This window comes from Tiliqua scincoides, chromosome 1 (assembly GCF_035046505.1).
Source record: "Tiliqua scincoides isolate rTilSci1 chromosome 1, rTilSci1.hap2, whole genome shotgun sequence".
Lineage (NCBI taxonomy): Eukaryota > Metazoa > Chordata > Lepidosauria > Squamata > Scincidae > Tiliqua > Tiliqua scincoides.
The window spans coordinates 37,908,979-37,936,011 of record NC_089821.1 but is presented as its reverse complement, the minus strand read 5'-3'; the positions used below and the strand labels follow the sequence as shown (position 1 = coordinate 37,936,011).

The 27,033-nt window shown below is 44.0% G+C and overlaps 1 protein-coding gene across 1 annotated transcript; it reads left to right on the top strand.

Annotated features, from left to right (window-relative positions):
* Positions 1-1,576: 1,576 nt before the first annotated feature.
* On the top strand, positions 1,577-3,869 carry FANCF (FA complementation group F). The gene has a single exon (XM_066639903.1). It carries the CDS (start codon positions 1,577-1,579, stop codon positions 2,594-2,596), a length of 1,020 nt encoding a protein of 339 aa, XP_066496000.1. The 3' UTR covers positions 2,597-3,869.
* Positions 3,870-27,033: the final 23,164 nt, after the last annotated feature.

Here is a 27,033-nt window from a genome sequence, read left to right as displayed (position 1 = left end):
GGCACTGTGTCTGCCACTGTCTCTGGTCACTCTGCCTTCTGGGACAGGGAACCATTGATTGATTTAACTATGTAAACCGCTTCGTGTACTGCTCATTGAAAAGTAGTACACAAGTATGTCAGGAATGCTAGGGGTATGAGGGTTTGCTCCCCACTAGCAAGGCGGCTGTACAATCATGGCGACTCCGCACTTTCCCCTTTTTGTTATGGTCACATGGTACAAACACTCCCATATAGGTGTACATAGTAAATAGCTATCACCAAGTAAAGTGCATTATCATGACTTTATCCTGGCTGAAAAATTCCTTTGTGCAGGATGCAGCACAAACCTTAACACAAGTATTTCTTACTTCTTGCATATCACAGCTGCCGGTTCTTTAGCTGGACTTGGCATTAATTACTAGTCAGGCTCCACTCAGGGGCCCAATCCTATCCAATCTTCCAGTGCCAGTGCTGCTGTGCCTATGGGATATGCACTGCTTCTTTTATTGGGGAGGCAGTCTTGGAGGCCTCCTTAAGGTAAGGGAAAATTTGTTCCCTTGGGGAACTGCACTGGGGCTTGGGGCTGCACTGTTCCCTTGGGGCTGCACTTCGGCTGCTCTGGTGCTGAAAAGTCAGATAGGACTGGGCCCTAGGACGTCATAATGTATTTACGTATAATGTGTGCTGAACCTAGAAGGGTAACTTTTTGAATTTGACCAACAGTAATTCTGTCAATATTCAGATGTTTTAAATGCAGTTCAAGCGTTTTTGGGACTGCACCCAGTGTGTATAAACCACCACTGGGATAACCACTGCTGGTTCATGCCTTAATCTTTGGATTTCAATTTTTAAATCCTGAGATTTACTAATTTTTTTCATTATCTTCATCATCCCTTTGGGAGCAAGAAACCACTGATTTATTTTACTCTGTAACCACTTCGTGTTCTACTCATTCAAAAGCAGAACACAAGTATTTATTATAAAATCTCAGAATAAAAACAATTAAAAAACATTGTACTATCTTAATTCAACAAATTTTCAAAACAAAACAGTTTTCAAACACCCCATTAATTACAGCCCAATCCTAGGCATGTCTACTCAAAAGTAAGTCCCATTAGAGTCAATGGGACTTACTCCCAGGAAAGTGTGGATAGGATGGGGCTGTAAAAAGTTAAGAAAACACTCCAATAAAGAAGTTGAAAGTTGATTTGTGTACGTTGTTGTTGTGTCTTCATGGAATGTATCATGACAAGCTCCTACAGGCCCACATTCACCCCTACAGCACCCCGGGGGCTTCCCTGGCACTGCCTCCCTGAACCCTGCCTGCCCCCACTGCCTGCCAACCGCAGCCTGGCAGAGCAAGCAGTGCTGGGGGATGAACCCTGCCCTGTGCTAAGGAGGCGGAACTTCTGCAGCCACGCAGCCAATAGAAAGCCTTGTCTCATTTGCGGTATCGAGGTTTGAGTGACATGTCCTGCGTCCAATAGCCGCTCGTGGAGAAACCGCTCTTCTGATTGGTAGGAGTCGTCGAGTTCAAACCTGCGGCGCTAAAGCTACGAGGAGGACCAGCGGTTGCGCCTCCACACCTGGTTGCCATGGAGACACTGCTGTCTCAGGCCGAGCAGATGCCAGGCCTGTTGGCGGCGTGTCGCTCGGGCCCGGCGGTGCGGGGCTGGGACCCGCAGACCCTGGAGCGAGCGCTGCGCTGGGGTGGCTTCTTCCAGCAGCTCCACGGCCGCCTCCACGCGCGGCCCGGCCTCAGGGCCGCCCTGGAGCGCCGCCTGGGCATGCTCGACCTGGGCCGTCTGAGGCGCTGCCCGGAGCTGCTGACCCTGGCGCTGCTGGAGAACCGGGCGCTGCCCGCCGCCGCCCGGCAGCGCTTCCTGCGCGGCCTGCTGCTCCCACCAGGCGGGGAGGCCTTCGCCCCGCTCCTGGCCAGGCGTAAGGCCGCCTCGCTGCTGCTCCTGCCCGCGGCCTCCCCTGCCGAGGCGCTGGTGAGGGCCCGGGCGCAGCTGCTGCTGGGGCGGCTGCGGGAGGGCCCGTCGCCGCCCTCCCCCGCCCTGCTGGACCAGCTGCCCGTCGGCCCCGCGCTATACCAGGCGGTGGCGGCGGCGCTGCTGGAGCCCGGCGCGGGCGCGGAGGCCCAGGCCTCGCTGCTCCCTTGGCTGCTGCAGGGGGGAGACCCCGAGCGCCTGGCCGCCCTCTGCCGCCTCCAGCCCGCCTCCTGGGCGGCCTCGCTCTGCAGCCGCCACCCCGAGGTGCGCGGCCCCTACCTGAGCCTCTTAGCCGCCTGGGGAAGCCGCCTGGCCTACGACCCGCTGCTCGGGGAGTGGAAGGCCGCCAGCGGGCTGGAAGAAGCGGGAGTCGACCCCGTCCTGCCCTGGCAGGAGCTGCGGGAGCGGGTCATCTGCCTGTACCAGGAGCCTGAGCCTCTTCCAAGCGCTGTGCTGACTCACCTGAGCCACCTGAAAGCCCAGGATGGGGACTTCCAAGCGAGGGGTGTGAGCCTCTGGACAGACCTCCTGCTGGACCTGGAAGCCTCTGCCCCGCAGAGAAAGCCCTGGAGGGACCCTCCTTCCTTTGGCTGCGCAAAGGGGATGAAAAGAAAACTATAGCATCCAGATTCCCTTGTCGACTCAAGGAAATGTGATTCGGCTCCCATTTCTGCTGACCACTGAAACAGCATGATGCTTATTTAAAAGTATATAGCTCTATTCACCCATAGGTGACTTTGTGCTGAAAACATCTCTGTGAAAGTGAAGCCAGGACAGTGTGCTCCATTGGTCAAGCAAAAAGCAGACTGCTGCATTGGACTGAACTGCATCTGTAGGTTTTCTCCCATGCAATTTGTAATTGCGTTAGAAAGAAAACAATAACATCCAGATTCCCTTGTCATCTCAAGGGGAGGTGATTCGGCTCCTATTTCTGCTGACCACTGAAACTGCATGGTGCTTATTTAAAATGTGTCACTCTTTTCACGCGTAGGTGGCTTTGTGCTGAAACATCTCTGTGAAAGTGAAACCTGGATAATAATAACATCCAATTCCCTTGTCCTATCAAAGGGAGATGGTTTAGCTCCTATTTTCAGTGCCAGTTGAAACTGCATGGTACTTATTTAACCTATTTCTGCTTGGCCCCACAGGTGTACACATTTGGTCCCTGTGGCGTATATGCAACATTGGGCAGAAATGGCTTGAAGTTTATAGCTTTTCTCATTTGTAGGTAGCTCTGCACTGAAACACTGTTGTAACACCTCTGTGAAAGTGAAGCCAGGACAGTGTTCTTCATTAGTCAAGCGAAAAGCATAGCGCTGCATTGGACTGAAATACATCTCCAGGTTTTCTCTCATGTGATTTATAATTGCATTGGAAAACAATAACATCCAATTCCTTTGTCATATCCAGGGAGATGATCTAGCCCATTTTCACTGACAAATGAAACTGCATAGTACTTATAGCTCTTTACATTCATAGGTAGCTTTGTGCTGAAACACCTTTGTAAAAGTGAAGCCAGGACAATGCTCTTCATTAGAAAAGCAGAAAGCTGCATTGGACTGAATTGCATCTGCAGATTTTCTCCCATGTGATTTGCCTCTATCAGCAGTCAATTTGAATTGTCTTCAGTGGGCCCTTATAAAGCCAGAAATGATTCTATGAGATTAACCCCTTTTTTGCCCAGCCCACAGGTGTACACATTTGGTCCCTGTTGTGTATATGCAATGTTGGGCAGAAATGGCTTAAAAAGAACTAATGGGTTGCATCTTTCTATATGTTCCAACTTTGTAAGTTTGAAATTGCATTGCTGCAATTGTCAAGTGCTAATGTTTAAATACCTCCCTCTTAATGAAGGCAAGTTTGCTATATGCAATAAAAGAAAAGAATTCTTAATTTTGGCCCTAGTGTGCTTTCATTTCTAGTCGTGTACAAAATTGTACACACAGAGCAGAAATGCTCTGCTACAGTTGCAGAACTACCATTAGGTCTGATGCAGCAAATGCCCCAGATGTGAGCCTCTAGGACCCTGCAGAAGCCTATCTGAGGCTCCCGAGGGAGTTGGAAATCATACTTCTGGTTTCCTGGAAGCGGTTTATAACATTGGGGAACCTCAATGAGGCTTCCCTGACGTGGGCTCAGGTCGCGTGAGGGTCCATGAGCCTCAGGTGAGTGGGGGGGGGTGCATTTTTGTGTGAGGCCAGTGACAGCCCATGGGGGCTGCCATCATGGACCTTTGCCCCAGACGCAGGGCTAGGAAGATCCACCGCTGCTCTGCTGCTAGGGTATTTTTATTTTTATATATTTTTATTTTATTATATATTGCTTTTCAACAAAGACTTCATAATATAAATAAATGATCCCCTGTTCCCAAAGGGCTTACAGACTATTACAAAAAAAAAGACACATGGGTCACCAGGAGCAGTCATGGGAAAAGGGATTGTAGCTTGTGCAAAAACTTCAGATTATGTTGGCTATCAAATGTGCATGTTTGGGATGTAGTTAGAGAGAGAAGCTGTGAACCACCCTACGTTTTTGTATTCAGTTTTCACTAACACTGGTTATTCTTCCTGTGACTATACTGAAGTAGTGTGGAACTTTCTTCTATCTCAATAGTTAATATTTTTATTTAAAAAACTATATTTTCTGATATTTGTGTGTCAGAAAGGCCTACATCCAACACATTTCCTCCAAACATAAGGAGAAAAGCAAGCAGACAATACTGTATTTAGTCTATCATGCATACTCCTATGCAATACCACATGCTGGAAATGCCTAGCCAGTTGTGTCTTTCCAGAAGGTCTGTATGCAATAAAATAAAATTATTTATGATAATAGAAGGTGCTGAAGGAACAGAGAAAAGGGCAATCCAAAATGAGGCTATATCCTTTAGCTGTTCTACCCTTACCCTCCCATGCGAGGCAACCTGAGGCGCAAGTATATTTGCAGTAAGATTATAGTCCTATAATATTTTTCTGTGATATTTATGCATTACTCCAGGGAAATGTTTAGTAGCATATTTACCTGGGGTGATCCATCCACTCTCACATACACAAACACAGGATGGGCGGTCTGGTTAGGATTATTATTATTATTATTAACTGTATTTATATACTGTTTTTCAACAAAAAGTTCACAAAGTAGTTTACAGAGAGAAATCAAATAACTAATGGCTCCCTGTCCCAAAAGGGCTCCCAGTCTAAAAAGATGCAAAAGAACGCCAGCAGACAGCCACTAGAAAAGACACTGCTGAATTGAGCTGTCACTGTTCTTTTTTTCTGTAGTACAGAAGCTTCCCATATGCCTTTAAATTACAAATGTTTGAGATATGAACATAGCTGATTGGGGCTTCCTTCTCAAGAAACATTGTGGGGTGCTCCCCTCATTCTCTCTCTCTTTTATCCCTGGGAATTCCCATATTTATCAATAGCAATGGGATGGTATTTTCAGCATTGGTGACTGACTTCCTGCATGTTATTGTCCATCCAGGTGAAGTTGAACTTAAGAACAAAATGACTTACAGACTTCTGGAACCTAACATGTTTGTAAGTTGGAGAGCTTATGTTTTTGTGCCTGCTGGTGGATCGTAGCATGTTTCATTTTAATCAGCAGAGTGAAGAGATAAAGCAGTCTAGTTTGCATATTTGCATATCTTACAGCGCAGTCCTAACCTGCATTGCTACAGCCAGGCCTCATAGCCTGTGCTGTATCCAACTCAGGTTAGGAGCAGGTGGAGGTCACCTCAGAGTAAGGGGATATTTTTCCCCTTACCCCAAGTAAGGCCCCAGTCTGCCTATGGGGCTAGTTGGATTTGCACCAGCTATTTTGCTGGTGCAAATTCAAGAAGCCCAGTGTAATGCCAGGCTGGCCAGGAGGTTAGGATATGGCAAGCACCATGACCCCCAATTCCTTCCCCTCCTAGGCCCAATCCTTCCCCGTTCCATCCTCCTGCTGCCCAGAAAAACCACCTCCCTGCCTCTAAATGACCCTTTGTGGTTGCTCTGCTCTGCACATGCATATCATAGGAAAATTTCTGGCACAGCAAGAAAAATTACATGTTTATGCTGCTTCTCTTACCAACACTCTAATACTAATTCCAAACTATTAAAGTGTTGTTCAGTAGTGTGAGGTGAGTGCAAGGCTACAATCCTAGGCACAGTCATCAGAGAAAGTCCTATTCAGCTCAGCAGAACTTCTAAGGAAACATGTAGGACTTGACTGTATGAATCAGATTTTTAGCACAATCGTATGCATGTCTACTCAGAAGTAAGTCCCATTGCTTTCAATTAGGCCTACTCCCAGGAAAGTGTTATAGGACTGCAGCCTGTATCACATGGTAAATTTGCCAGTTTTCCATCATTTCCCTTCTGTGCTAAGAGTCTAATGGCAAATGTGGTGGTCATGTAAGTTTCAAACTGGCCATGATTTAGCTAGAAAATGCTATAACTGACTTGCAGTCATAGATTTCTCCCTTCCTTAAACAGTTCTACCTACCTGGTACTCTGCATTATAACTTTGCAGGTTTTGTGGGTTCAAGTCATAGTTGATGCTCAGATGCTAATTTTCCTAGCATAGTAATGTGTTATTTCCTCTAACAATCACGTGATCTAAGTTGGGAGATTTATTTAAGTGATCAAAATGGTGCTTTGCTACTCTGCCTTTATCACCAGATTCTATGTTGTTATATTTTAGATAAATTCCTACTATCATTTGATCAGTTTAGTATACAGCTAGGAAGTGTATCTCGTATGTATTAAGCTGATGATAGTGATTATATTCTGAACTTAGTTCTCACATACATCTAATTGTGTGACCCTCTTCAATGATGCTCCAGTGTAACTGCTGCTTTGCATTTGGTCTTTTTAAGTCTTGCCTTTTTTGTGCTGGCATCTTATAAATATACTGCAGGAACTGCAGAACAGAGGACAAGTACACTCTGGCCTCTGTCATCAGCCACAGGGCTAAGAACCATCACACATTAGTAGCCCTCCCTTTCTCACTGTATGAAGAAGCATAGCCATTGGCCAGAGAGTTGCAGGGTGCTTTGCTTTCTCTCTTCTTGCCAGGAAAGAACAGTCTGCTCCAATTGCCAGTTCCCTGAGACTGCAGAATTAACTGACCAGAGGACTAAAGACTAGTGGGTTGTGTGTATATGTTTATATATTTTATTACTGCAATCCTTTGTAAACTACCCAAAGGACCATTTATTCAGAAAATGGGGTATCACTCATAAATAAAAAACATTTGTGGCAATTTTAAAATCCATTTCAAAGATGCAGTTTACTTTCTTTGGCAGTGATCCCAATGCAAAAAGGAGTAGCTTAAATTTTTCAGTTAGTTAAATAATTGTTTTTTGTCCTGCACATAGTGTATTATGAGCTTGTAAAGAAACCTGATTATACAACCGTACGTTACTATGGCAGAATTGCATAACTCTCATACTCAAAGCTAAGGGTTGTATCCAAAATAGCTTAGGCTGACATCTTTCAAATCCACCAAAAAACCAGTCCTGGGTATTGGGAGATCCTTGGTAATGATGTGTGATTCTATGGGAAGGGATTCCTAGCTTACTATAGATGCCTTGCATACTATAGATTCCCAAAGAATCTATGCCAGGGCTTATCAGACTGGGGCAACTCAAACTGCGCAACCCTCTGCAGGGCTCCCTGAAGCTTAAAAAGTGAAAGCAGAGTGATCATGCCCCACTTCTGGTTTTGCTGAGGCAGAGCGGGATCGCACAGGGCTCTCCGCCCCCTGCCCCCCAGGAGGCTGCAGGAGGCTCTGGTAAGTCCAGCCAAGCCCCTGTGCCCCTCCAAAGTGACGCAATTGCGTCACTGCCTCCTCTCTCCTGCAACGACTTACTGTGGGTCTCAAACTCCCTGGGAGTTGAGAACCACTGGTCTGTGCGATTCTTTGCACTATGCGATTCTTTGCTCTTTCTTCTTCTTTGCTCAGAGCTTCACTCATGGAAGCTGCCTCTGCATGATTTGCCTGCATTTCCCCCCAACCACACCCCATGCCACACCTCACACTTTTCCCAAGGGTCCCAGATTCTCAAAAGCTGTTGGCATCCTTCAGTCTCAGAAGACTATGGTATCACACTCTGAATGGTGGTTCTGGAACAGAGTGTCCTCTCCAGTGCGTGAAGCCTGAGTAAAGTAGGTATGGAGGATAGCCTGTTTCCCATGCAGCAAATCCCCCCTCTCCACGTTGCTGAAATGGTCCAGTGAAAAGCCAGAGGCCAATACGGTTGGTTCCAGCGGCGTCGCAGGAGTTGCCAGAACGTGACTGTGTTCAGCCATGAACTGCCTCAGGGCCTCCAGCTCCGGATTTTGCCTCGAGGTTGACTCCTGAAGCCTTTTCCATAACTGGATGTAGCCACAAGGCAGTGGAGGTTTGGGATCAGAGTTTTCCTTCTCTCAGATGAGCTGCCCTCCCAGGCTAACCAGTCCCATCTACCTGGTGGCTGTTTAGTCGCCTCTTATGACAAGTACAGCCAAACTGAGGGCCTATTCTTATCCCCAGTCCCCAGGGGATTCTCAAAAGTAGTTGGGGAATCTCTAGGACTCATCTTGGGGGGGGGGGGTGCAAGGAAGATGGCTTGTGCACTACCTAACCCTAAGTGAAAGGAAAGTACCAATTTGTTTAATGTACTAAACATTAGAACTTGAATTAGAACAAACCAATAATTGCAGAAAAGCACTAATTATGATGATCTTATATTGAAAATGATAACCTTTTTATTCTTGCTTGCTGCACACTAAAAAGGACATGGTAGGATGTCCTAGTTTGATAGAAATTTAAACATTCCCCTTTTAGAAATAGGTATTAGCACCAAACTGAGGGATAATTCCATTACTTCACAATTCCAGTAAAAGGAGGAAAATGTGGGTTGTATGTAATACAAACACACATGCATACCTTTTACATATGTTAGTAAATTCATTAATTACTTATTAATGTAAATAGTCTAGGGTAGGAACAATTGATTTTTCTTAGGCTTTAATTGGACATGATCAATTGTGAATTGCAAGTGAAACAACAAGGTCATTCATCAGCTGCTTAATGTTGTAATGGGCTATGCTTGCCCTTTCAGCTGAGAAAAGATGGAGTGCCCTAAGGGAATGAGATTTGTGCTGCTGACAATTAAATGTGTGTACTGCTGTCTCTTACAGCCTCATTATTCTTAATACTGGCGTGAAAGCTGCTGAGTTCAGAAGGGGTCTATAGTGTGCTACAACTGTTTTGTAATTTTTATCTTCTGGGCCTTTAGAACCCGAGTATCCCCAATGTTTATGATGTAACCGAAAGAGAAGAAAGATGAAAAGCAAGTTTGTCCTGTATAAAAACAACAGAAATTATTGATGGCTGGAGCTGGCCCACTGCTCTGTAGAATCATATCTAGCTCGAACTCTGTCAGTGCAATCCCATGCATGTCTACTCAGAAGTCCCATTTTGTTCAATGGGGCTTACTCTCAGGAAAGTATAAATAGGATTGTAGCCTGTGTGTGTGTCTCCACAGCAATAGAGAAGTGATATCCCATGGCAGCTGGAGGTATGGATCATAACTGCATGATAGATAAAAAAAATTCACTCCTGTTGAAGTTGAGGGTATGGCTGGCTCCTGGTAAGAAGACAGAAAGCCCTCTGAATCAAGGAAGCTCCTCCTTTGGCTCAAGAGATACAAGCATGAATTATTTCAGTTGCAAGCAAAGTTGCTCTTCATCAGATCATTTGCCTCCTTAAGGTACAAAGAAGACATCTGAAAGTCTCCTTACCTAACCTGCCTGCATCACACCCCCTCCTGGTTGTGCTCACGTTCCTTATAGTTCTCTCTGCCAGACTAGAATCAGTTTGGGGAAACCATCACCAAGAAAACTACTTCTGTACACAATGTACACACAAGCACTTTCCCATGTGGCATAGTTCCTGTTATTTGTTTCTAACTGCCTAAAATCTATGATGCACAGCACTAAAAGAAAATGAAATGCAATCCATGCCAGTGGGTGTGCAGACTAAATAAAGGTTGCTGATAGTTCAGCAACTTTAAAATAAATGGTATAAGCATGACAAAAAATGACATCACATTGTTGCAAGCAATATTCCACTCCCTGCAGGGGAGTGGCTGGACCATTTCATTTGGTATAGGGAAACCCAGAATCACTGCTTGGTTTTAGTCTGGGAGATTGTGATTTGGCAAGGCTTAATTCACAGGGTTGTACAGTAAGGCTAAACAAAGAACTTATTTATGAACTGCCTGATGGAAGGATAAACAAGGAAATATGTTGTAAATGTATTCAAGGATAACACAAGTATGAAGTATGAATAACAAAAAGTGGATGCAGTGCTGCAGAGGAATCTTTTTATTTTCAAATTTAACCATAATCTGGTTGCTGGATTTCAGGAACTTGGTGGCTCTCCTTTCTATGGAAAGTGTGTAGCTTCACCATGGAGAAGAAAAAAACACCCAAAGATACCCATGCCTACCCACACCAGCATGCACACATATATATGTATATATACAGTAACTGATGCTGACCATTTTGCTGTTAGAATTATGAAACAGATTTATTTTTAGCAATGGCCAATTTGTGGAAAATACACGAAATACCTTGCAAGTCAACAGAGATAGAACTGCATCTGGATTTACTATAATAACCAAAGTGAATGGCAAGCATCCCCCTTGCACTAATTACAAGAGGAAAACACTGCACCCTGCACACCACACCAGCAAATTGGTCCCAGTAGTATCCAAGTTACATTACTTTGTCATTATAGCCTCCAGCAAAGTCGCTATATTTGAGCCAGAACGTGGTATCTGCAACCTATTAAAGATGCTGTTCCTGTATTTTATAGTTTAGTTCCATGAATAGACTTCTCCAGCAGAAGATCATTTAACTGCAGAAACTTTGGAACATTGAATTTTTAAGTGCAATTACTTTTGGTTTATGAGCCAGCTGTTATTGGTGGAAGGGGGGGGCATGATTTAAATGTTTTTTACATTAACCTTTCAGTTCATCCTATACTCCTTGCTCTTTCATCACCAAAAGGAATTGCGCATAGATTTGTAATGTGTAATCTATTATATGTGCAGGGCATAATCTCTTAATGCTTGCACATATATTTAAGACTGTGTGTGATGGTTTTAAGAATCTTGACTTTAATGGCAATGAAGTCTAGTATGAAACCTATTTATGTGAGGTCTGACCTCACTGCGGTGCAGTTTAAATCTTTAAGGGTGGTTCATCTGAGTTCTTCTTTAGCCTGATGAATTAAAATATTTCCAATCTTTAAAAAGGGGACCTGGGAAACTATAGGCTGGTCAGCCTAATGTCTGTTCCAGGTAAGATGGAGGAATGCCTCATCAAAGATAGAATCTCAAAATACATAGACGAACAAGTCTTGCTGAGGGAGAATCAGCATGGCTTCTGTAAGGGTAAGTCTTGCCTCATGAACCTTATAGAATTCTTTGAAAAGGTCAACAGGCATGTGGATGCGGGAGAACCTGTGGATATTATATATCTGGATTTTCAGAAGGCATTTGATATGGTCCCTCACCAAAGGCTGCTGAGGAAACTTCACAGTCAGGGAATTAGAGGGCAGGTCCTCTCCTGGATTAAGAACTGTTTGAGGACCAGGAAACAGAGAGCGGGTGTCAATGGACAATTTTCACAGTGGAGAGAGGTGAAAAGCAGTGTGCCCCAAGGATCTGTCCTGGGACTGGTGCTTTTTAACATGTTCATAAATGACCTGGAGACAGGGCTGAGCAGTAAGGTGGCCAAGTTTGTGAATGACACCAAACTTTTCCGAGTGCTGAAGACCAGAATAGGTTATGAAGAGCTCCAGAAGGATCTCTCCAAATGTAGAATGAGCAGCAAAATGGCAGATGTGTTTCAATGCAAGTAAATATAAAGTCATGCACACTGGGGGAAAGAATCAAAACTTTACACATAGGTTAATAGGTTCTGATCTGTCTGTGATGGATCAGGAGAGAGATCTTGGGAGTAGTGGTGGACAGCTTGATGAGTGTCGACCCAATGTGCGGCAGCGGTGAAGATTAATTCTATGCTTGGGATCATTAAAAAAGGTATTGAGAATAAGGTGGCGAATATTATAATACCATTCTACAAATCGATGGTAAAGCCACACCTGGAGTATTGCATCCAGTTCTGGTTACCACATCTCAAAAAGGATGTAGTAGAAATGGAAAAGGTGCAAAAGAGGGTGACTAAAATGATTACGAAACTGGAATTCCTTTCCTTGAAATGTTTTACTTCGCTATTTGCGGCTATGGACACATACTTGGGAGTAATACTAATTCTGGTATTTATATACCGCCTTTCTAGCTTGTCAGATTTCTCCTCAGACTTTAATTCAAGGCAGTTTACATAGGCAAACTTTCTAAACCCCCATAGGGATTTTTACAATTTCTATTCTTTCATAGAACGCTGCATTCCAGCTGGATTCTTTCCCGGTCTGGCCTCCCTCTGACTGCCTCCCACACTTGTCTTGACAGCAACTCCTCTCTCCCTCTGAGGGTCAGCTCATCAGTGTATCTGTGCGTTGACGGTTCTTGGATCCTTCCACTTGTTTCGAGCTGGTGTCCCCAGACCTCCTGAGTAAAGAGCTGAATGCAGTGGAATTTACTTCAGGTAAACTCCTGCTGATTATGTATCCGGTTGCACTGTAAGTGAACTATGCTCTATATGGAATAAGCAAATGTTCGCTTTATGATGTACACAAGGACCAGGAAGAAGGTAGATTGGCATCTACTAGTAGAATTTCGGATGGCTTCCAGCAGATCAGCAGTTTAAGGCTGTAATTCTATGCACATTTACCTGGGAATAAGCTCCACTGGAAACATTGGGACATACTTCTGAGTAAACACATATATGATTGTACTATAATGATAACAATTAAAAATTGTAAGAAAATATCTGCAGTAGCTGACCACATAGTTACAGTTTTCCCGCCTGTAAAATATTAATTAGTTGCCTTTGACAAGGTACGGTGCAGCTCTGCTTTGTGTTAGAATCTCTCACCGGTACTGACTCAGATGTACTTTTGTATGGGTATATGCAGGTTATCCCACTATGTGGCTCATGGAGAATAATAGGTAATTAGTTATCGTCCGTCTGTCCCCCAATTCTGTATCTGGCTTTGCCTCAGCCACTATTCTGAACCTAGTTTTGGTTGGTGGACCTCTGGATTCTAGTACAATTCAAACTAGATCTCACACATCTGAAGTCTGTGCACCCTGATGTATGCCATTGTTACAACTCCAATCATGGATACATTTGAACAATGCTTAAGTCCTAAACCATCTTTTACTAAATGGAATTGACCATACAAAATGATGCTAGGTCATGCTGATGACGTTGATACAGGCTGTGAAGTAATAGTTCCAGAACAGTTTTCCAAAGAGACACTCCAATAACGTATCGTTGTTAGTGCCTCACTTGTGTCGCCTTTCTCATTAAAGTAATCCTGTTGCCTTTTATCAAACACCGTCTGTTAATATGGGAACCCACTTTTTGCCCAACGTTGCATATATGCAACAGGGATCAAATATTTGATTTTCTCTTTAAACCGCTTTATGAACTTTCCATTGGAAAGCAGTATATAAATACTTTTAATAATAATAATAATAATAATAATAATATAATATGTACGCCTGTGGGCTGGGCAGAAATGGGTTAAAATCATTAACTGGTGCCCAAATGATGATGTGGGAATCTTTGTGGCATGACCTCCTGCACAGCAGTTTGCACAGTAATTGTTAATGTCTTAAGATGGTACATGTGTTTATTGTCCATCTATTATATTTCTGTCTCACCCTTCATCCATGGAGCTCAGATAGGCATTTTTTATATTTTATATTATCCAACTCTTTCCTCACAACAGTGTTGTGACCAATGTGTATAACACAAGTAGGAAGAACATTGTCTTCATGAGTTAGTTACATCTTACAGAAGAAAAGCTCTCACTGGCCATGCAACAGACAAGACAGGGAAGATTGTTTTGTTCTTTGCAAATGTGAAAACCAATGATCTGGGGATTGAAGATGCTACAATCCTGATCTAATTTTAAAGGTACAGGTAATCCCCTACTTATGTACAAGCCATGGCGTTGGCTTCCTCACAAGGCAGCTGCCTGAAGCGACATATAAGGTGGCTATGCCATTTTCCCACAACTAGAGGCAATCGGGCAAAATCAATACCATTTTTTGATTCAGCACTCCGAAAATATCATAAATTTGTTCAAATGTTCTTGGCAACTTTTAAAGTGTTTTTTTTGTTTAGGTCTGTGTAATAATTCACTCCCTTATGAATGTACATAATGTAAACCCACTTTTTTTGGTACAAAATGAGCCTTAGTGCAGTTTAGATTGCAGGGGTTGCATTTGTAGTAGTTGCATTTTACAACTTGCATTTTACAGTAAGTTACAATTTGCATTTGTAGTAGTTGGAAAGGAACACAAGTGTAGTTCTGTTAATTACTTTACTGGGGGCCCTATCCTATCCAATTTTCCAATGTCCGTGCAGTTGTGCCAATGGGGCATGCACAGCAACCTGTGGTGGGGAGGCAGTCTCAGAGGCCTCCTCAAAGTATGGGAACATTTGTTCCTTTACCTCAGGGCTGCATTGCAGCTGCACTGGAGCTGGAAAGTTGGATAGGATGGGCCCTGGGTCTCCTTTGCCTACCACTCCTGTATCTCCAAAATGCAACATCTCTCTTTGATTCAAAATAAGAACTATTGCGTTTGCAAAAAAAGTCAGAGCGGACAAACAGTGCTTGTACAAATGCACAGCATGGCTATCCTTAAGTTAGGACAAGTTGGATGTTCTTACATTAGGGGCTACCTTTATATCAATCCCTCAAGCGCTCATGTTGATATCATAAGCCATTTAGCTCTGGAGACTGGTTGACAAGCTACACCCAGAAGTTGACTGGGGAAATTATACCTTTTTATCCATTGGATCTTTCAGCAGTATTGCATACTGCAAATCATTAGGTGGTGATGATACTATTGTAACACCTATTTGTACAATCAGTCTCACAGGTTTCATCCATGGTAGGAAGGTCTCCAAAGGCGTACCTTTTTATAGCCCAATCCTGAGCTGCCCAGCGCCCAGAGGAGCAGCAGTGCTGAAATGGCTCCAGCTATATTCTGTGGTTGTCAGGCAGCTGCCAGTGGCTTTTCAGGGAAAGGGGACATTCATATCCTTCCTGCAGATAAGGGAAGAGGCTCCGCAATGGGGCTACTTGAGTGCACCGGCTCTTTAGATAGCGCAGAGTAAAGCAGTCCTGTGTCAGGCCAGGAGGGCCAACGTAGGGCTCTAGATCCAGTGGAGTAGAGCTCCACGGTCCCTGCCTTGCCCCTACCCTCCCTCTGTCCTGGAATGCCTCCCTCTGCCCCCACTCAGCTTTTTGCCACCTGGAGCAAGGGATGAACTCCAGATGGCATGCGAGGTGCGCCCAGCTGGTGCTGGCCCAGCACGGATGGGCGCTGGGCCAGTGGTAAGCATCACTGATGTTCTTTACACCATGTTTGTTATACTTGGCACCAGTGCTGGGCCAGCGCTGACAGCATGGAGCCAGGCCCTTAGAAGCTCTCCCATGACATCTGCAAGTTTCTACCAGAAATTCTATGTTTCTAAAAGTACTGTATAGTAGCATGTTTTACAACATTGGAAACTGCGCCCAAATCTCCAGGCCTGTTTACTGCCTTGAGCCCAAGAATTTCATTCATCGTTGGATATGAAGTTAGGGCAGGCTAGAACTATTAAGTGGAAAAAATATTAGACACCTAACATGTATACCTTATTAAAACTGGGGGGAATCGTGCACGGACCTGTAAATCTTATCTAAGCCAAGCCCTTCTTCTGCTGGTTCTATTTTGATGAAAAGTAACTAACTTTGCATCATGGTCACAGAAAATAGATGCTTTTCAACTACAATGAAATGCTTAAATCTGAAAGAGTTATGAGGCCCTGGGAATTAGTGGCACATTATGGTGTTGAACTGAAAGGGTGACCTGCCCTGAAGGAAGAGAGAGAAGTAATAATGTTCAGCTCTCATCTGTCAGAGAAGCGTAGCAGGCATTTCTTTTTACCCAAGGGCGATCTCCATTCTTGGGATTTTCAAGGGATTAGAAATACCTAGCATTATATATAATATATTTGTATGAGAGAGAGAAAGAGAGCATAATTATTCTGAACCAAGTCATTCTTTCTTCTCTACTGGCTAATTACTATATTTTTCAAAAAGCAGCTGGGGGTGTGATTTAGTTCACATCCATGGAACAGGGGGTGCATTACTCTTCCGCCTGTAGCACAGCCAGTGATAGGATCATTGCATCCTGGACAACTGGTCCCGGTTGAATGCGTCCCAGTTTATGGACATTTGTGTCCATTCTTTTTGCATCCCGAACATTTGTGTCCCAATCTATGTATAAAAAATCAAATGTCCTGACTGATTCATCAACGTCCAGCCCAAACCTCTGGACCTAGAATCATGAAATTCAGGGAGTATATTCCTTCTATTATGTAAGGACCAACTAAGAAGGGGTTTTTAGAAATTCAACCCCGAAAGGGATGAAAAGGGGTAAAATATGTTTTCACGCATATCTCTTAGACCCAATGAGATATTGACTTGGTTTTTTGCTTACAAAGGCTACCCATACAAATACTTAAAAACATAATTAAGGATTTTGCCCTAATAACCCCTAAAGGGGCAAATCTAAATTTGGGGGTGAATTATAAAATCCTTCCTATTACTTAGGCCTGGCTGGCTTTTCCCCCTGTGCTATTGCCTGTCTCTGGCCTTACATGGCAACTGAGGCCAGACTGGCTGTTTCAACTAAAACCTTTTTAAGTTGGTATGGCAAGGGGTAGTAACAGTAAAATAATAGAAAAATAACAGTGTGACTGGGATTTCCCCTCCCCCCAAAAAACCAGATGTGAATATCCAAGGATGCCAATGACCAGGACACAGTTGCCCAGGATGCAAATATCGTAGTAATGGCAGAGCCATATCCAAATTGCTTCCCTGATGCTGCTCTTGGCTAAATTACAGGTACAAATTGTGTCCATACATTTTTCTCTCTGCAGATACTGGCTTTTTCCTTGGGGGGCAATTTAAGTTGAGAAGTCAGTGTGAGGACAAAAGGTTAAATTCTCCTTTCCATGCCAAAGCTCTGATCCAAACTTTCCCCACTGCTCTTTGCAAAATAAAACAATGCCTAGAGTTAAATCATGGAACTTTCATGTAACATCCATTTTGGCCTATCCAGGTCCAGAACAGATCTCCACATGCTTAACATTGCTGAAAGTGCAGCATCAGGTAGTGTACCTAAATAGATGATCCTTTCTAGTGTTAGAGAGGCTGAATATGACATGTCAAGACTTTCCACATATGTGGTTTCTCCACCACTGTGCATTTATTCCCAATTAGTCATTCGCAGTCCAGATGCCTTCCTTCAAGATTCTGCGATATCGTACTTCATTTAACAGACACCCAAAAATGCAACATTTTTACATTTGCAAATGCGATACTTCCCTTAGATAGTGCGTTGATTGCTCTTATGCTTGCAATCTGGAATGTGATGATGTGAATGTCACTGGCACCTTGTGGGTCTGTTTTGGGATGTAATCAGTGCTGAGTGTCAAGACTTACCCCTGGCATGCTTTATACTTTCTAGCTTGCAGGTTGTTTCATTCTCTAGTCAGGAAAGAGTTCCTCTTATCAGCGCTTTGATCCTCTTCCCACTCACTAATAGCGGAGCTGGAGGAAGAAGGAGAGAAAGGTGCTGCCGGTGTCATCATAGCCTGTTCTTCACTCTCTCTGCCCACTGAGCTGCAGCTGAGTGGACAAGGGGGAGGAAACAGTGGCCCCCACAGCACCTGTTCCCCCTTCTTCCTCCCGCACCATGGGAAGGGGATTGCCATTGCGCTGATCTTCTTTCTTATTCTTAGAGAGCAGAAAGAGGACCCAAGAGCTGATGAGAGGGGCTCTATCAGTGGCAGATTGGAGAAGGAGGGATTCCCATCAGTTCACCACCCCATCCAAAGCCCCATTCCACATGATGCTTTAAATGACACCATCCTATACATGCCTATTATGCTGCTACTCCAAGGGAATGGGATGGGGCTTCCCCCTCCCCTCCTCCTCCCCCCCATTCCAACCAGATTCACAGAGCAAAAGATCAAGCAAAATCCGCTTTTGCTCTAGTCTCTCCTACTCACCACAAGGAAGGGGAAAAGCCCAAGACAACAAGTGAGGATGAGCTCTGGCAAAGGGCCCATACCCCCAGAGACAGTCTAGGTATAATTTTTGGATTGAAACAAAGAGAGTGGGAAGAGAACTGGAAACTGGGCCCCTAAGGTGGAGGAAAAACTGAAGAGGTGGAAAAAATGGAACTTGAACCTGTAGCAAAGGGCGCGTTATGTCAACATGTATTATGTTTTGATGGCATCCAATTTGGCCATGGAAATTGGACGCCGAAACAGGTGATGGACAAGGTTACCCATCAGGCTTTTGTTTTCTTGTGGGGCACTGCCTTCTTCCCTCTTGCCTGAGCGATGGCATATAAGAAAGTGAAAGAAGGAGGACTAGAGGTTTGGGCCCTGGGACCTTTGTTCTTGGCAACCTTTGTCTCCTATAACTTTGGCAACTGGGTGAAATGGAGGCAGAGGCTGCAGGAAGGGGGAGCTTTTGCATCTGTATGGGCCCAATTCAGAGACACTTGGGAAAAGACGACCTGGGGACAGAAATGGTGGGCAAAAGAAGAGACGGAATACGTACTCACTCATGCGATAAAATGATCTTTGCTGGAGTACATGAGGGAGGCAGTGACTCTGATGAAGGAGATGGGGCTCTTGGCCAAGCCGTACAAAACCAGCGGACTGGAAGGGAAACAACTCAAGCGTTATGTATATGAAATGATGGTACAGGAGTTTATCATGAGGCCTCACCAAGAGAAACAGCAAAGTAAGACGCACCTTTCCGTGTACCTCTTGCAGGAGAAGGTGGTGCACAGTGCCTTTAGCGAGAAGAGAATCCCCTTTAGTTTATGGGAATTAAGGTGGAGGGCTTTCCATCAGGTCCTCAGGGTGGGAGCAGCAAACCCATGGTTGCCAGAAGATCAGAAGAGGTGCAAGAGGCTGACCTGTTCAGGGTCGGGACCCTCTAGATCGGTAGGCGCCCCGCCACTGATAGAAATGGTAGCCCATTTCGTCCAAGAGTGTATGCCGGCGAAGGAGTTGTGGAGGGGCATAGCGAGGGCCTTTAAGTGGCCTGAACTGGCCCAACAGACCTGGGAGACTATTGTCTCTGGGAAGGAGCCGGCAGGTGGTATGAGGGGACCCAAGAGGACAACAGAGGGGAAGAGACGAGAGGTGGGAGGTGCCGTGGTCTACGGTAAGATTGATAAATCTGTATGTCCTTTTTGTGCTGGGTATCCAAAGGGGAAAAGAAATAAAGGAGAAAAAGTCCACCAACACGCAGGGATGGGTCCACTTTGTGGTCTCCAAAGTATATGGTGTCGCAGCTTACGAAAGGATGAGAACTGGTAGAGACAGGAGGAAAAAATGGTGGGAGTGGTTAGATGGGGTGAATCCACCTATAACGTGATGTATCTGTGTTCTAGTTAAACAGTTGATGTAATGTGACTGTAGTTGTAAATGTAAAATGTGATTTCTTTCCTTTATATTATTTATTGTAGTATGAAACTTTTTAAATAAAAATCTATATTTCCCCCCCCCCACACCCCGAAAAAAATAAATCTATATTTCCCAGAGACGGTCTTGAACACCATCTTGCCTCCTCTGGGAACTCAAAACTCACAGATATTGGACAACCACTAGCGTTTTCAAACCATACTTTCAAAACCCACACGTGGAAGTTTCTGAACTGTACTCTTTAAAAGTTGCATTTTCTATGAGTTAAAAAAAAATCTTCAGAGGCTAAAGATTCAAAAACCCAGTGTACTATTCAGTGGTTCCTTCCTAATACAATCACTACCACCCATCACAATAATCTGTACAATAAAATCATTTTAGTATTTGGTATATAGTCTTTTAGTATTTACTGTCAACTTGCAGTCATATTTTCTTAGTTCTGTGCTCGTGTTAAGATACGTAATTTGTCTTTTCTTTCTTTTTTTAAAAAAGCAAGACAAAAAGTCACAGATATTTCATTTGCAGGCTCTCTAACTGAGATTCCTTTTGTGATTGTTTCAACATGTCTCACAGAGTTGATCACTTTCTAATTAAAAGACTGGTCTTCAGTGTGTTATAAAGACATTTCATAAAATGGATGATTTTGGATTTCAACCGCTCAGACTTACGTTATTCATAATGCCTGGAGCCTGAACAGAAAGAAATGTCATTGCTTGTGAGAACTTAAGGGACATCACACAGGATACCTCTATTAACAGGACTTCTCATGTTCTGCCTTTCTAGGAAGGAGTTCAGGTAAAGTTTGCTGCCCCTGCAAACCCATGCAACCCCCAGTGGACAAAGAGAGAGAAGGGAGATGCGCCGGGACCCTATTTCTTCTTCCAAGCTGCTCATCACATGCAGCCTCTATCCTCAATGCCATCCTTGGTTTAATGAACGGGGGAGTGGGTCATGTGACACTGGAGTGGCATAGAGGTTGGAGGCTACATGCTGAGAGTAGCTTAGGGTAAGAGGAGAGAAGAGAAGGCGAGTGGGCTCCAGGTCACTTCTTTCTGCTAACTTGGTGGGATAAGGGGATGCCACTGTCATGATTCTCTTCAGACTCACTGTCCAACTTTGCCATTGAACAGGATGCTTTCACTTCACTTCATGCAAAGGTCAATCCTGCTTGTATTAGATGTGCAAAGTGCTACCTTTGTATCTTCCAAAAGACTTACACATGCTTCATAAGGTACTGGAATAGTCTGAAGGAATGTGATGCAGTTTACATAAGGCACACAAGTCTTAGCGTGGACACTGCCAGTGCCTGTACTGTAGACTATGGGGGGAAAAAACCTTGTGTACTGCTTCGAGCTCATTGCGAGGATATAGTAAATTTAGGGCACTATCTACACCTAACATACAGACGGTATGAGCAGAATGAAAGTATACCACATGCTGAACCCTGCAGCAGATCACTTCAGTGGTTCCCAAACTTTTTTGACTGGTAGTTCCCTTGCCCTACTGGGTCATTGGCTGTGGGTCCCCACTAGGGCTACAATGCTATACATTGTTTTAGAGTTTTCGCAAGAATTCCATGGCTCCACCGGCTGGTTTCTATGGCTCCCTAGGGAGCCATGGCTCACAGTTTGATAACTACTGCTTTACAGAGAGGTGATATCTCAAGAGGAGATGATCTACGAAGACTGGCTAGAGGCACTTTAGTTATGTATCAGTGGTGGCACAAAACTTGTGGAATGCCTTACCTTTCAATCTACAAACTGCTTCCTCATTAATTTTCAAACAAGCCTTCTGAGTTCTCAAACTTTTTAATAAGAACATCTGGATTTTACAGGTTCTGTCCTTTCTGAATAATAATAATAATTATTATTATATTAACCCTAACCCTATTACTGAAAATTATTTTGTCATGGGGGTGCCAAAAATTTATGGGCTCTGGGTGCCAAATGACCTTGGTATGCTACTGCTTGGTGGGCCTTCTTATGGATGCTACTTTCAGCTGTGATATCACTTTCAAGGGAGGCGTACTCCAAGTGTCACATAACTATAGCAAAAGCAAGACCCCCAGCTGGTCTTGGGAAAATTCTTATGGAAAAGGGTATTTGAGAAAACCCATTACAGTCTTTGTATGCTGCATAAATACATTTTTTGTCCTTTTTTTGGAAAGCATTTTGGAAATCGTACCTATTTAGTGCTCCTGATGTCTTTTCTTTATGCTTATGGCATAGATTTCATATTTACGATATCATTCCCTAATAAAATATGCCCCTAAAGCAAAACAGGTGCTACAAGCTAGCACTTTGATAGTGTGGGTTATTTTATTACTGCTCAGATAAAGAAAAGAATGTTAGCAAAAAAAGTGGAGAGCTCTTTTTATCCTTAGGGAACTATGAAAGGGATATCAACAGATTTCAAACTACTGGGAAGAATATATTACCTTAGGCCTAAAAACAGTTTAACATTTTATTTTTCAAAAGAGATGTCTTATGAAAAATTCTTGTAAAGGATCTCTAGCAATTTTAATGAACAAAAATTGATCAGGTCACGATTGTAAATCATAAGGATGTTATAGCAAGTGTGCGTTGCATTCTCGCATATGTTATCCAGTCCTTTCTTAGTTTGCTTGTGTTTAGAATTATGTGTCCCTCCTTCACCCAACTTCAGTGGCATAAGGAGCCCTTTCCCTGTGGTGAGATTGGATGCCAGTGCTTTAAGCATCTCCACATGGGTGGAGCTAATTACGTGGTTCTTTGATGCAAGCGTTCTATCTATCTCTTGTTGATCCTACAAAGGGCAAACATGTGGAAATTAAAACGCCCTTTGGTAGATATAGACTTAAAGCAAATGCTTGGATGTGGAATTTCTTATTATCAGAACACGCTGAAAGATTTGACGTTTGGCAGTTCTACTGACATTTATAACCTTTGCGTCCAGATTGTGCTTAATATCTAAATCAGGCTTTCATCCTTTGCTCAGAGCCCTGTTTTCCTTTGATAATTTTATTTTGCATTTGAGAAAGTGTAGGCTAGCTGCTTTGCGTTTTGTGATGATGCAAAAGCTGCACATACCACCAGCAGGAAGGTCAAAGCCTTCCCCCATGCACTGATGGGGAGGGCACCCGCCAAAGCAGGTAAGAATGGCACAGAGGCAGGAGGAGAGTGGAGTGGGTGTGGAACGGGGTGGGGGGAGGTGAGGCAGAGTGGGCACATTGTGCCCAGGAGAGTGTGGGATCAGTAGCACCGACATGCACTTTATCCCCTTTCCTAGGTCTTATCTGCTGTCATGGATTTGCACCAGAGCTATTGCTGCTGCTGTGGCTTATCCCAGGGAAATGGACAAATATATATAGACAGATATCCAGCAGCCAGAATTCCTCATGGGATGCAGCGTAGCCTGCACCAGTGCTGCTGCATCAGCATGGGGGAATTAAGTTAGGATTTGGCTGCCCATCCTGTGAATAGGAGTACATCCATAGATCACATTGTGACTTGCTTTTGACCAGACACTGTAGTGGAATGAGTTCAGCAAAACTGAAGCCTTTTTCAGACATCCAGAAGACGTGAACACTGGACATACCTGGACTGGGGGAGAAAGCTCAGCCTCTCAGTCTGACATCTAAATGCCTGAGAGATATCCCCACAGTAACAGCTGTATGTGCAGAGGAACAGGGCCAACCTAAGACCTCCCAGTGCCTGAGACACTGTGTCTAATGCCAGCACCAACCTTATCGTGGCAGTACAGCAGCCTCACTGTACCCCCTCCTTAGATTCCAAAGGAAGAGGGGTACAGAGATGGAGAAGGGAGCTCAGTGGTGAGTGAGATCATCCCCAATGCTCTTGTTTCCTCTCCTCTGAACTTACTTTACTCTGTTCCCCTCTCTTTTTCACAAATCCAAGGAGCTAGACAAGGGGGACGAGCAGAGGAGGACATTCTGCACAAACCTGCCATCTGAGACAGATGTTTCAGCCATGGACAGGATAGGCTTGCAGAGTTCTCTACACATGCAGCTGGAAACCCGGCAAGGACAGCCTCTATGCGTACAACTCTATGACTAGCACTCCTTCCAGTTGTTCAGAGGAGCATGTATAGTTTGGGGTAGAATTCCCTCCGTATTCTCTGCATGTCCAGTGGTCTGAAAACTTGACTAGAAATCAGGAGTCTATGATTGTTCTCCAAAGCACCTTTGCTTAAAACCAGTGATGTATTCAAGTCCCTAACCTCAAGCTTCAAGTCAAGTTTCTACCCTCAAGTCAAGTCTCAAGTCCTTGCTCAAACTCTCAAGTCAAGTCTCGAGTCTCAAGTCACGACTCAAGTCTCTTGAACCAAATTTAAAGAAAAAAGGGAGGTGGTGGCGGGGTGTGTGTGGGAGTCTTAAACACCCCCCTGATGGAAGGAACTTCCAGGTGTCTGTGCTCTGCCACTGGCGGTGATCAAAGTGCTACAGGCAGCCTGGAGCACCATCACCTCAGCAAGGTGGGCAGGCCCTTCCCACTTTGCCCAGGTGATCGTGCTCGCTTCCAGATCACCCAGGAGGTCTTGCGATGTTATGCAGAAGTACCAGTAAAGTAAGTTAGTGAGAACACACACACATAGTGACTCGGATGCAAAAATGGCTTTGAGTCCTAAGTCACTGCCTCTCAGTCCCAAGTCAAGTCTGAATCAGTGATTGATGGAACTCAGGCCTGACTTGGGACCAAGTCTTGGTACCCAAGTCTATATCATTGCTTAAAACTAGATTCTACTGAACTTAAATGTGCTTCCTTATAATTTAAATATTTAAAGACAAAATGTAGAAACGTAATTGAAAACTCTGCCTGCTTTATTTTCCTTTGACTGTATTTCTAGATTATAAATCTATGAATCTGAACCAACTGTGCTTACAGTCAACTAATTGTCCTACATAACAATAGTTGGCCCCCAACATAGTTATACAACCCCACCCTCATCAAGAGATGTGTCCAAGCAGTTTAATAAGGTTTGGATTAACATTGTAAAATGGATTTGGATGTGCTTACATATAAAGATCTGGAATGGTTTGCAGTTCACTCCTGGTTGTCTCAAGTGGAGTTCAGAACCAGAACAGAACACAAGCTATCTCTATCATGCAAGGAAGCATGCTATACTATTAAACCAGAAGGATTTCACAAAATCCCATTCAATGCAGTGATCCCCAGGAAAATGCAGTTGTGAGATTGAGGTCTAGAGGGTACTTCACAAATATTGGGTTGTTTTTTTTTTAATTAATGGAAACCATAAAAGGCTCTTACAAATGATGCTGCAGGAGAGACATGCTTTTAAAGATCTCCATGTTTCAAACAAGACTTCTCTTTGATGCTTTTGTGCTTAGTTGCAAAGTACTGTCTCATGGCATGTTTCCTTTCTAACTATATGTGATGTGTTTGAAGAGTGAAGACAGAGCTGATGGAAGATTTTATAGCCACATCACTCTTTCTTAAAGTTTCCTTATTTTAATTCCAGGTGCACAATGAATGATCTTCGAATAGAATAAGACAAAACTAAGAGCTGTAGTGATGATACTTTCACAAAAGTAAAAAAAAAAAAAAAAAAAAAAGAATGTGGGTGCTTTTTTATTTCTGTAGGCCTTTTAACTTATGTTTTTAAAGTGCTTTTCAACTTTCAATTCTTACGATTTCATGTTGCTTATGTTTTGTTATAATTTTGATTTTATTGTCATTTTTATATGATACATTTCTGTTTTCCAGACTATATTTTGAAGTGCCTGCGCTAACAGGCGAAGGACAGTAGCACGCAAAAAAAAGAAAAATACAAGTCTATGAAGTTCAAAGAGTTCTATCCCAGGTCAGTCTTAAGCAGTGTCTGTGAAAAAATGTTAGGCAAGATGCTTATTTGAATTAGCATTTCTATGAATATGATACACTTTAAGGGTTTAATTCCATACACCAGGGCTTTTCAAACTGGTCGCAATGCCCCAGCCTGTGGGCCCTGGCCTCTGCCCCTTTAAGGGGCGGGGGCAGCCTGGAGGCAGGGAGGAGGCAGCGGAGGCTTTAGCAGAGCCGGGGTGTGATCGCTCCGCTTTTACATTCACTGCTGCGGGGAGCCCTGCCAAAGGTTCACACCGGGCTCCCTGCACCCTGGGGAGGCTACAGGAGGCTTGGGTAAGTGCACCCAAGCTCCTACAGCCCCCTAAGCGGCGCAATCCTGGGGATTGCACCGCTGCTACCCCTGCTATCTCCCCTCCACCCCCGCAAGCACTTACAGTGGCTCAAACACTCCATGTGAGTTTGAAAACCACTGCCATACACACATAGGATTCTTATACACACACACAGTTCTTACAGGGTGGCAATCTATAATTGGCTGGGAAAAATCAGATCAAGTCAGTGGCAGAGCATACTTTTTGTATGATAAGTCTTGAGTTTTTTCACACCTTCAGTTAAAGGATCTCAGGTAGCAAGGTGGGAAAGCCTGAGAAGAGCCACTAAACCAGTGTTTCTCAACATTTGTCCCCTGTTGTACCACTTTGCATGGTTCACCTAGTGAAAGTACCACCAGAAGTAACTGGCAATGTAGTCAATGCCAGTTACTTCTGGATTGGAAAACCAGACGCAATGCAGCAAGCACCAGTAAGGGGCTCAGGATGGAGAGGAGGGCTTTTTTGAGCATGTGAAAAAGCACATGCTGGAGCTCTACCCACCAAACCGAGCCTCCTGCTGTTGCTTGTGCTGCATTGCTGGCCTTGCTGCCAGGCATTCAAGGTCTGGGGGTCCCATGTGTTCCACCAGACACCACCTTCAGTACCACGAGTGGTGCGAGCACTGGTTGATAAATGCTGCACTGAACCCCTAAGACCTAGTACTGTTGGTAGTAGTAGTACCTAAAGTGCCACCAGAGGGTAACCATGGGGAGCAATGCAAGCTGGTGCTGGCACTGTTCATTAGACCCATTGATTTCCTGATCTTAGTCATGACTTATAAATCCCTTGCAATAAGGTTAACCACAAACATTTGGAACATAACCTTGAGACACTTTTTTTTTGTTACATTATCTGAAATGCAAAACTAACATAATTCTCTCTCTCTCTCTCAGTACGTGTGCATGAGAGAGAGAGAGAGAGCAATGGTGGTGACCTGGACTGGTGGCCACTGCTGTAATAGGCAATGATGGATCATCTCCCCCGTTTAATTGGAAGATATTACACAGTTTTACAGTATCATGTTGCATGAAGAATGGAAGCTGTGCAGCAGTTGTTCTTCCTGGCAGCCAGCTCTCCAAGCTTTCTGTGCAGTAGGCTTTCTGTGCAGAAAGCCTTCGCCAGCTTTCAGCTTGTCAAAGAAAGAAAGGTTATTCAAAATGTTTCTGCCTCTCAGTAGCAGGGCTTGCTAGGACCAACAATGCAAT

What these genes read in the sequence shown, in the direction of transcription:
- FANCF (XM_066639903.1), top strand. Translation starts at nt 1,577, where the DNA reads ATGGAGACACTGCTGTCTCAGGCCGAGCAGATGCCAGGCCTGTTGGCG.